This window comes from Coregonus lavaretus (assembly GCF_964263955.1).
Source record: "Coregonus lavaretus genome assembly, chromosome: 30".
NCBI classification, from domain to species: Eukaryota; Metazoa; Chordata; class Actinopteri; order Salmoniformes; family Salmonidae; genus Coregonus; species Coregonus lavaretus.
Genome location: NC_140017.1, coordinates 26,581,484 through 26,593,083, shown reverse-complemented (window position 1 = coordinate 26,593,083; position 11,600 = coordinate 26,581,484). Strand labels below are relative to the sequence as shown.

The 11,600-nt window shown below is 43.3% G+C and overlaps 1 protein-coding gene across 1 annotated transcript; it reads left to right on the top strand.

Moving 5' to 3' along the window:
• Positions 1–1,092: 1,092 nt before the first annotated feature.
• LOC311105541 (uncharacterized protein) lies at positions 1,093–11,364 on the top strand. Its single transcript, XM_084147718.1, has 12 exons — positions 1,093–1,592; positions 2,722–2,862; positions 2,982–3,356; positions 3,477–3,614; positions 4,630–4,986; positions 5,192–5,394; positions 6,842–6,946; positions 7,075–7,170; positions 7,262–7,372; positions 9,095–9,215; positions 9,394–9,681; positions 9,772–11,364. The coding sequence occupies exons 1-12, from the start codon at positions 1,190–1,192 to the stop codon at positions 10,629–10,631; spliced, it is 3,198 nt and encodes a 1,065-aa protein (XP_084003844.1). The 5' UTR covers positions 1,093–1,189; the 3' UTR covers positions 10,632–11,364.
• Positions 11,365–11,600: the final 236 nt, after the last annotated feature.

The following is an 11,600-nucleotide window of genomic DNA, read 5'->3' as shown; positions in this document are numbered from 1 at the left end:
GCAGCCAACAAGTGCTCAGCATATGTGGGAACTCCTTCAAGACTGTTGGAAAAGCATTCCTCATGAAGCTGGTTGAGAGAATGCCAAGAGTGTGCAAAGCTGTCATCAAGGCAACGGGTGGCTACTTTGAAGAATCTCAAATATAACATATATTTTGATTTGTTTAACACTGTTTTGATTACTACTTGATTCCATATGTGTTATTTCATAGTTTTGATGTCCTCACTATTATTCTACAATGTAGAAAATAGTAAAAATAAAGAAAAATCCTTGAATAAGTAGGTGTGTCCAAACTTTTGACTGGTACTGTGTATATATGTATATATCCACACTATGAGGTTGGAATAATACTGTGAAAATGATAATGCCCTTTCAGTTTAAGACCTGTTTGAAAAAGCTGCATGAAATTTCAGCCTGTTTTGGTGGGATGGAGTTTTGGCCTGCCTGGTGACACCACCAGGTGCTAAATTAGTTAATAGACCAATAAAAAGGGTTCCAAACCTCTATGCCAATAACAGCTAGTTTACCCCTTTTTTTTTTATAAGACGCTATTTTTGTTTCTTTTTGACCATTTTAATTAAACTATCACAGTAAGGTGCTTAATTGTTACGCAGAAATGATTTTTTTATTGACATAAAAATGGCTGCATTGGACCTTTAACTTTTTTGCTGTAACCAAGATAATTGGGAATACCAAAGAGATTGATATCTAATCCCTTTCATCTGTGAGAATACTCTTATTTTGAAGGATTTGAGAAAAACAACATGACCCGGAAGTGATTTGTGATTCGTTGTTGCTGACCAGGAGGCTTCAATAGGGAGGCTATCGCGGTCCACTTTTATCACAGATAGAACAATGAGACAGATATTTCACCGGATGTATAGATATGACGCATCCGGTTGGCGTTTCCACTCACTACCATATTTGAGAGGAACCCCAATGGCTAGCCGTGGGAGAAGATGGAACGAGATGGGTTTTGGCAAATAGGATCACGCTAGCTCCTGCTTGGCTCTGTCTACCTCATTGCTTGTTCTGCCCACTATGGCTCATTTGTTCCCATTTGAAACGACAGGCTGTGGTGTATCTTGGTTTAGTGAAACATCTTTGCTTTTAACGAACCGAGCCGTGCTAGGCAGAATATTGTGAAAAGGGTATTCTATAAACTTCTACAAATAGCAAATAAATAACCATGGAAAACAAAAAATCTCTGTCCGGCGCATGTCAATGGACACCTGAGGAGATAGTGGCATTGTTAACACGCTGGGCAGACGGGAGTGTTCAAGAGCAGCTTCTCTCCGCAGTGAGAAACGAGAGAGTCTTTACCAAACTGAGTTCAGAGCTTGCTGCCCTAGGCTTTATCAAAACATCGACACAGTGCAGGTGGAAAATAAAAAAGCTGAAACAGGAATACAAAAAAATCAAAGACAAAAAAAACAAGAATGCCGCCGCCTGTCATGGAAGATGGTTTGCCATCATGGATAGTGTCCTCGGTCATCAACCAAGAAGTACCTTATTGGAGTCTGGGTTGGTAATACATTCTCCAAATATTTTGGAGTCCAAGCCTGATTCCCCACCAGAGGAGGAAGGTCCCGGTAATTTAGACTAATGTCCCTTTTCCAATGTTGGGTTTTACACAATAATGTATATAAACCCTGGATTGCTGATGCTACGTATTGGCCAATAAGAGGCTTTGAAGCCACCGGTCGGCCATATTGGCACTCCCCAGTAGGAGCAGTCCTCCATAGGATTGAATGGAAATTTTACAGTATTTCAATGAAATGTTTAAAGGACAGAATTACATGTATTTAAGTATTTTTGTGTTCTAGTGGACAGTAACATTAGTAATATATACTTTAAAGAAAATGTTTTTATTTTATGTTTAGTGCATAATATAATTTAAAAGTATGCATTAAGGTGTCTGTAATAAAATAAATGTGGCAAAAACGAATGTAGACATTATTAAATGCATTTCTATAGCTTCCAAAAAAAAAAAAATTACAACGTGGAGGAGTGCCAAGATGGAGGCACGGTGGCTTCAACACAGCGCCCACTATCAGTGATCTAGTGTATATATAAATCATTGGTTTACACTGGCTCTTGGCCTGTATTTCCACCCCTGGAGGCCAGGCAACAAAGTATTGGGCCATGGCCTATTTTTCATCATGCTGACACGATGTGACTTTCCATGCGGTTCCCACAGTGGAGGCTGGTGGGAGGAGTTATAGGAGGACGGGCTGATTGGAATAGCTGGATTGGATTTAATGGAACGGAGTCAAACGTGATTTCCATATGTTTGATGCCGTTCCGTTTATTCCATTCCAACCATTACTCCTCCCACCAGCCTCCACTGGTTTCCCAGTGTTATTAGCTAAGTAACATTAGGAAATGGTGAATGGTGTTTCCATAGCTAAAGCTACTTGCAAGTGTAGGCTAACACGGCGTATAGAGCAATATACAGCTCTGACCAGAGGCCCAGGCTTTTGTGGCACAGTCTGTTAGGTGCTCACATCTGCACTGTAAAAGCCATGATGCAGTTCATTCTTCTTTCCTGCTACATTGGTAGCAGCGGTGGGAATGAAGCAGCTTTGTGCCACATAGGCTAAGCCCAGGCCTCTGGGCAGAGGCAGTACAGTACAAAGCTCACATGCCATGTTACACAAGCTTTGCTAGTTATTGTGTCCCTGTTTTTGTGAGTACTCATGTTGTCTGGTGCTTCCACAGACAAGTCTCCATCCAGTTGGATGCCTGATGAGGTCCATGGTCTCTTTAGTCACCGTTCAGGAACTTCAGGGTCTGGGGGGATAAATTCAGCTTCTAGGCTGCTGGAGTTGGCTGATTCCCCTCAAAAAGCAGAAGATTATGGTAAGCTGTGAAAGACTGATCCATTACATTTTTAGTAAGCCTAAATGGCCTACGACCTTACTGGATAACATTTTATCTGTGTTTACTAGTGTCTTTCAACTAATCTGGTGCATTCACAGATGAGTCTCCATTCCGCTGGACGCCTGAGGAGGTCCATGCATTGTTAACACTCTGGGCAGACAGGAGTGTTCAGGAGCAGCTTCTCTCAGCAGTGAGAAACGAGAGAGTCTTTACCAAACTTAGTTCAGAGCTCGCTTCCCTGGGGTTTAACAGGTCGTCAAAGAGGTGCAGAGAGAAAATAAAAAAGCTGAAACAAGAGTATCATAAAATCAAGGACGACAAGAAGAAGAGGAGCTACAACCGCCGTAGAGAAAGATGGTTTGCCATCATGGATAGTGTCCTCTGTCACCAACCAAGTACTTTGGTAATAGATTCAGATGGAAAGACTTTGGAGTCAACTCAACCTGATTCACCACAAGAAGTTGAAGATTCTTGTAAGTTAAGCTGTCTAGTACAGCATCAACACTAGTGCACATTTTTAAAACACTAACTTGGCCTGCGACTGGAAGCTCGGAAGTTAATATTGTTTGTCAACTGATCTGTTGCTTCCCCAGACAAATCTCCATCCAGTTTGACATCTGATGAGGTCCATGGTTTCCTTGGTCACCGACTAGGAACCTCAGCTGCTATGATAAATTCACCTGCTATGCGGTTGGAGTTGACTGATTCCCCTCTAGAAGCAGAACATAATGGTAAGTTATCTAGTAGTCTTTCTGAACCTTTTTAAAGGACTCAATGTCTGCTAACCATCTGAGGGACCAGACAGTAAAATTGTCAGAAGTTGAGAAACACTTATCTACACTGAACAAAAATATAAACGCAACATGTAAAGTGTTGGTCCCATGTTTCATGAGCTGAAATAAAAGATCCCAGTAGTTTTCCATATGCACAAAAAGCTTATTTCTCTCAAATGTTGTGCACAAATTTGTTTACATCCCTGTTAGTGTGCATTTCTCCTTTGCCAAGATAATCCATCCACCTGACAGGTGTGGCATATCAAGAAGCTGATTAAACAGCATGATCATTACACAGGTGCACCTTGTGCTGGGGACAATAAAAGGCCACTAAAATGTGAAGTTTTGTAACACAAAACAATGCCACAGATGTCTTAAGTTTTGAGGGAGCGCACAATTGGCATGCTGACTGCAGGAATGTCCACCAGAGCTGTTGCCAGATAATGTAATGTTAATTTCTCTACCATAAGCCGCCTCCAATGTCGTTTTAGAGAATTTGGCAGTACATCCAACCGGCCTCACAACCGCAGACCATGTGTATGGCGTCCTGTGGTTGAGCGGTTTGCTGATGTCAACGTTGTGAACAGAGTGTCCCATGGTGGCGGTGGGGTTATGGTATGGGCAGGCATAAGCTACGGACAACAAACACAATTGCATTTTATCGATAGAAATTTGAATGCACAAAAATACCGCAACGAGATCCTGAGGCCAATTTTTCTTAAGGTATCTGTGACTAACAGATCCATATCTGTATTCCCATTCATGTGAAATCTATAGATTAGGGCCTAGTGAATTCATTTAAATTGACTGATTTTCTCATATGACCTGTAACTCAGTAAAATCTTTGAAATTGTTGCATGTTTCGTTTATTTTTGTTCAGTATAGTACACCTTTCTGGAAAACGGTATAAACTTGCTAGCTAACATTGTTTGCCAGTTTGTAAGTGCTTTTAGCTGATCTGGTGCATTCACAGATGAATCTCGAGCCATCTGGTCACCTGAGGAGGTCCATGCGTTGTTAACACTCTGGGCAGATGGGAGTGTTCAGGAGCAGCTTCTCTCCGCAGTGAGAAACAAGAGAGTCTTTACCAAACTGAGTTCTGAGCTCGCTGCCCTCGGATCTACGAAGACCTCTAAACAGTGCAGAGAGAAAATAAAAAAGCTGAAACAGGAATACAAAAAAATCAAGAACCACACTAGCAAAAATAGTTCCAACATTAGTGGAAGAAGATGGTTTGCTATCATGGATGCTGTCCTCAGTCAGCGAACAAGAACTTCAATGCTTTTGGAGTCGACTCAGCTTAAGTCCTTGCCAGAGGCAGAAGACTCTGGTAAATGAAGCTGTACTATACATTTTCAAAATGGTAACTTGGCCCGATATGTTGTTTGTGTGAGTGCTTTTAAAATGGTGGCTGGCTTCATAAATATTCGCTGAAGCTGGCTAGTATCCCAAACCCTAGCTAAATACATTTTAGATCTAACCTATACAATATTTTAGGTTTAAACTTATTTTCTTGTTTGTGTTTCCCACTGTAGGTCCCCATTTAACTCTCTCCTCCCTGCGTCTCCTTGCTCCACCACTACGCCTGATGTCAGCATTCTTGTGGCAAGTGGCTCAGCAGCATCTTGTAAAGCATTATGGGAAACTGGAGGAGTTTGTAACTTTGGTGACAGAGATGGTTCCAGAGCTGCTCAGTTCCAGGCAGAGGACCCAACTCCTCCTGGGTCTGAGAGCAAGGGTGAGAGAGGTGGAAATGCAGAGGATTCCAATAGAAGTATGGGCAGCAACTATTTGCAAATATAAACGCAACATGCAACAATTTCAAAGATTTTACTGAGTTACAGTTCATATAAGGAAATCAGTCAATTGAAATAAATTAATTAGGCCTTAATCTATAGATTTCACATGACTGAGAATACAGATATGCGTCTGTTGGTCACAGATACCTAAAAAAAAAAAAGTAGGGCCGTGGATCAGAAAACCAGTCAGTATCTGGTGTGACCACCATTTGCCTCATGCAGCGCGACACATCTCCTTCGCAGAGTTGATCAGGCTGTTGATTGTGGCCTGTGAAATCTTGTCCCTCTCCTCTTCAATGGCTATGCGAAGTTGCTGGATATTGGCAGGAACTGGAACACGCTGTCGTACACATCGATCCAGAGCATCGCATACATGCTCAATGGGTGACATGTCTGGTGAGTATGCAGGCCATGGATGAACTGTGACATTTTCATCTTCCAGGAATTGTGTACAGCATTATCATGCTGAAACATGAGGTGATGGCGGCGGATGAATGGCATGACAATGGGCCTCAGGATCTCGTCACGGTATCTCTGTGCATTCAAATTGCCATCGATAAAATGCAATTGTGTTTGTTGTCTGTAGCTTATGGCTGCCCATACCATAACCCCACTGCCACCATGGGGCACTCTGTTCACAACGCTGACATCAGCAAACCGCTCACCCACACGATGCCATCTGCCCGGTGTAGTTGAAACTGGGATTAATCCGTGAAGAGCACACTTCTCCAGCATGCTAGTGACCATCAAAGGTGAGCATTTGCCCACTGAAGTCGGTTACGACGCCGATCTGCAGTCAGGTCAAGACTGGTGAGGACACAGATGAGCTTCCCTGAGACGGTTTCTAACAGTTTGTGCAGAAATTCTCTGGTTGTGCAAACCCACAGTTTCATCAGCTGTCCGGGTGGCTATTCTCTAAAATGACATTGGAGGCGGCTCATGGTAGAGAAATGAACATTCAATTCTCTGGCAACAGCTCTGGTGAACATTCCTGCAGTCAACATGCCAATTGCACACTCCCTCAAAACTTGAGACATCTGTGGCATTGTGTTGTGTGACAAAACTGCACATTTTAGTGGCCTTTTATTGTCCCCAGAACAAGGTGCACCTGTGTAATGATCATGCTGTTTAATCCACTTCTTGATATGCCACACCTGTCAGGTGGATGGGTTATCTTGGCAAAGGAGACATGCTCACTAACAGGGATGTAACACATTTGTGCTCAACATTTGAGAGAAATAAGCTTTTTGTGTGTATGGAAAACTTCTGGGATCTTTTATTTCAGCTCATGAAACATGGGACCAACACTTTACATGTTGTGTTTATATTTTTGTTCAGTGTAGTATGTTTTACCCTGGTGCTGCCTCACGTCAACCTCTTTTTCAGCTGGTTCTGGAGTTATGTCGCAATGATAGCACAGCTGACCTCGTAACCATCCAGCCTCACCTGGATAAAATCCATTATTTGACAGAATTCTCTGTACACAAAGAGGTACGTTTAACTTATTTTGGCAACATTTTAAAGTGATATTTGAAGGAAATATGAACGTTTTCAGCCTTATGTTGAGGTTGAGTTCATGTCTGACGTAATTCGTTTTGTTTGTTTATGCTTACTGACAGAGTAATGATGATGAGTTGGAGGCTACAGAGTCTAACTTTGTGGAGTTGGTCCAAACCCTGCTGGAAGACCCTTCTGAGAGGGAGCACTTCTTCCAGGTAAGAGATATTTCTGGTTCGTGACTTTCAGGTGCCTATTGCTTGTATCAGCATTGGCACAGGACTTTGTCATAAATTATACATTTTTCAGGAGGTGTTCCCAGTACACTACGGCCCTCGGTATGACACAGCACTGCAGGTACTGGTATGGGAGTTCCTCTCCAGACTGGAGGAGCTGCTTCCTGTACCAGACTTCACACAGGTACAGATTGAAACATCACAGTATGAGTTTGATCCCTTTAGTCTACACTAGGTGTTATGCCCAAAAAATTGTTTGCTCTCTTACAAAGATGGCCAGAGTACAACTGAATGGAAAACACTACACTGCAAAAAAAAATTAAGGGAACACTAAAATAACACATCCTAGATCTGAATGAATGAAATAATCTTATTAAATACTTTTTTCTTTACATAGCTGAATGTGCTGACAACAAAATCACACAAAAATTATCAATGGAAATCAAATTTATCAACCCATGGAGGTCTGGATTTGGAGTCACACTCAAAATTAAAGTGGAAAACCACACTACAGGCTGATCCAACGTTGATGTAATGTCCTTAAAACAAGTCAAAAGGAGGCTCAGTAGTGTGTGTGGCCTCCACGTGCCTGTATGACCTCCCTACAACGCCTGGGCATGCTCCTGATGAGGTGGTGGATGGTCTGCTGAGGGATCTCCTCCCAGACCTGGACTAAAGCATCCGCCAACTCCTGGACAGTCTGTGGTGCAACATGGCGTTGGTGGATGGAGCGAGACATGATGTCCCAGATGTGCTCAATTGGATTCAGGTCTGGGGAACGGGCGGGCCAGTCCATAGCATCAATGCCTTCCTCTTGCAGGAACTGCTGACACACTCCAGCCACATGAGGTCTAGCATTGTCTTGCATTAGGAGGAACCCAGGGCCAACCGCACCAGCATATGGTCTCACAAGGGGTCTGAGGATCTCATCTCGGTACCTAATGGCAGTCATGGAGGGCTGTGCGGCCCCCCAAAGAAATGCCACCCCACACCATGACTGACCCACCGCCAAACCGGTCATGCTGGAGGATGTTGCAGGCAGCAGAACGTTCTCCACGGCGTCTCCAGACTCTGTCACGTCTGTCACATGTGCTCAGTGTGAACCTGCTTTCATCTGTGAAGAGCACAGGGCGCCAGTGGCGAATTTGCCAATCTTGGTGTTCTCTGGCAAATGCCAAACGTCCTGCACGGTGTTGGGCTGTAAGCACAACGCCCACCTGTGGACGTCGGGCCCTCATACCACCCTCATGGAGTCTGTTTCTGACCGTTTGAGCAGACACATGCACATTTGTGGCCTGCTGGAGGTCATTTTTCAGGGCTCTGGCAGTGCTCCTCCTGCTCCTCCTTGCACTAAGGGTTGTTGCCCTCCTACGGCCTCCTCCACGTCTCCTGATGTACTGGCCTGTCTCCTGGTAGCGCCTCCATGCTCTGGACACTACGCTGACAGACACAGCAAACCTTCTTGCCACAGCTCGCATTGATGTGCCATCCTGGATGAGCTGCACTACCTGAGCCACTTGTGTGGGTTGTAGACTCCGTCTCATGCTACCACTAGAGTGGTGACCAAAACATCAGCCAGGAAGCATAGGAACTGAGAAGTGGTCTGTGGTCACCACCTGCAGAACCACTCCTTTATTGGGGGTGTCTTGCTAATTGCCTATAATTTCCACCTGTTGTCTATTCCATTTGCACAACAGCATGTGAAATGTATTGTCAATCAGTGTTGCTTCCTAAGTGGATATTTTGATTTCACAGAATTGTGATTGACTTGTAGTTACATTGTGTTGTTTAAGTGTTCCCTTTATTTTTTTGAGCAGTGTATATTACATTTTAGGTATTTCCATGTGTGTAAAACATCAGGTGTCTGGCATAGTGTATTTTAACACTATATTCCCCTGCTCCTCAGACAGCAGCATGGCTCGGTGCAGGCCCCTCTGTCATGGAGGAATGTGGACACGCCATCTTTGACCCTGAAGAGCTGAAGACACTTCTGCAGCACCATCAGCATCATGGAAACCTGAAAAAGAGTAAGTCTCCATCCAGAGCAAACCAAACTCCTGTCATTTGAACTTGATAATGCTGGTGTTCAGAGTTGGACTACACAGCCAGTCAGTTGCAATCATTTTAGCTGTAATGGTAAGGAAAACAGTGCTGAAAAATATAGCAAGAGTAACTTGTTTGTATAACTTGTGCTGTCTTTCGTAGGTTATTTCTCTTACTACACTGCAGATACCATCCTGTCCACACTGTCCCTCCCTCCAACAATAAGAGTTGTCATTGGCTCTGAGCAGGCCAGCTCTGACAAAACGAGAGATGGAGGACAACCTAATGGGGGCAGAGTGGAGGATGAGGAAGAAGAGGAAATGGAAGATCGACAGAGTGATGAAGACTGCAATGAAATAAGTTATACAAGGCAGGATTTGGAGCAACAGGAGCAGATGGGCATTTCAACGGCAGAGACTTCTGCTCTGTGTATCCCAGTGCCCAGTAACGGTAAGGGAATTTAAATACTGATCTCATGTTAACAAATGATTGATAACATCACCTGTTATACAATCTACACTCCTGATCTTGTCATTGCAGGATTGAATAGTGACATGTCATCCCAGGTCCTCGCCTGCTCCCTCTGCCCATTCTCTCATAGTGAAATTGCAAAACTCCACCAGCACATCAGGATTAGGCATCGAGGAGAGGACCGGAAGCTTTTATGTGCTAAGGAATCTGGGACTGATAACCCCTTTCCCTCAAGCAGCACTAAAATAATCCCCTATGCGCCAACAATCAAGACTCACAAATGCACTCATTGTGGGAAGGTTTTCAAATGCTCCAAAACCCTGAAAGTACATATAGGAATTCACACATTGCCATTCCATTGTAACCAATGTGAGAAAAGATTTTCTTCCAGGTGTGGTCTGAAAAAACATCAGCGAGTTCACACAGGGGAAAGACCATTCAAATGCTCTCACTGTGACCGAAGATTCATGTGTGCAGGTTCACTCAAATGGCATGTGCGCACACACACTGGGGAGCGTCCCTACTGTTGCACTATTTGTGGGAAAACATCTGTCCAACATCTAGCAAGACACATGCGGATGCATGCAGGGGAGAAAAACTATTTATGTAGCATCTGTGGTAAGGCATTCCTTAGCTCAGGAGAACTGCGGCTGCATACACGATCGCACACAGGAGAATGTCCCTACACCTGTAAACGTTGTGGAAAGGGCTTCAAAGCATCATGCCATCTAACACTTCATATGCGATCTCACACAGGAGAGCGTCCATACCCCTGCACCCTGTGCACAAAACGTTTTACTACGGCAAGAGGCCTTAAGAGACACACACTTACTCACACTGGCGAAAAACCTCACCAGTGCTACAAGTGTGGGAAGAGATTTTCTATAAGGGGAAATCTGAATACACATCTTAAAAGTCATAGATTTTAGGATGGGATTCTGCAGGTGCAGTCATTAAATACTGAAAACAAGTATTGTGATTAACGATTCCCTGTGCATTTTGTTTTGAACAACCTAAAACCTGTGAACAATGTGAGGGGTTAATCAATATCCTGCCAATGATCATGCTATACTGTTAATATGGTGAGTCCATGCCTCTAGATTCAACCTAGCCCAAGATTAACTCTTAAGGAGCCTACCCTTACTCCTTAAGGTCCAAATATGTTTTTTGCCGAGGTAGACTGGCTCTGGCAGCCAAAACAGCCAAATACTCCATCAAACGTGAATCGATTCTCAATTGCGATACGGTTCTAGAAACATAACGCCCTTTATGTTAATATCACAAAATAATTTCACAAATGCAAACTATACACTTACTGTACACTGTTTTAAACCGCTTTATCACAGTTGCAGCCAACAGTATTTTTCATTGACAACACGTTTCTGGCGGCCTTCTGTTACACACAGGTGTACAGAGCATGCTAGATGGCTAATTAGCACAGGTGGTCCCTCGGTCTCCCATGAACACGACCTGTAACATGGAGATATGGCTGTGTGGGAACCCTAACCCTATAGAGGTGTGTATCAATTTAACTGTTTTTTGAAAATTATTTCTCGCTGATATGAAAGATAAGGTCCTTCTGCTTCCAAAACCATACCGCAAACGATGCAGGTTAATGTTAAGACCGAGCTTCGGTGCTCTTAACAAAACTCCCCCTTACAGAAGAGGTCCAAACCTTTGTCCAATTACTTTTATGTGTAATGTAATGGAACTTGGAGTCATGATCAAAGGCTAGATTCAACTCTACGTTCATGGGCACAACATAAAAAATTAATAAAATAAACTGTAATGCAATTATCACTTATGAATAAACACAAACCAATTCAATATTGATGAATATAAAATGATGTAAAGGGGGACCTTTACTTAGAAGGAAATATTTTGCCCGGAAGTGATTG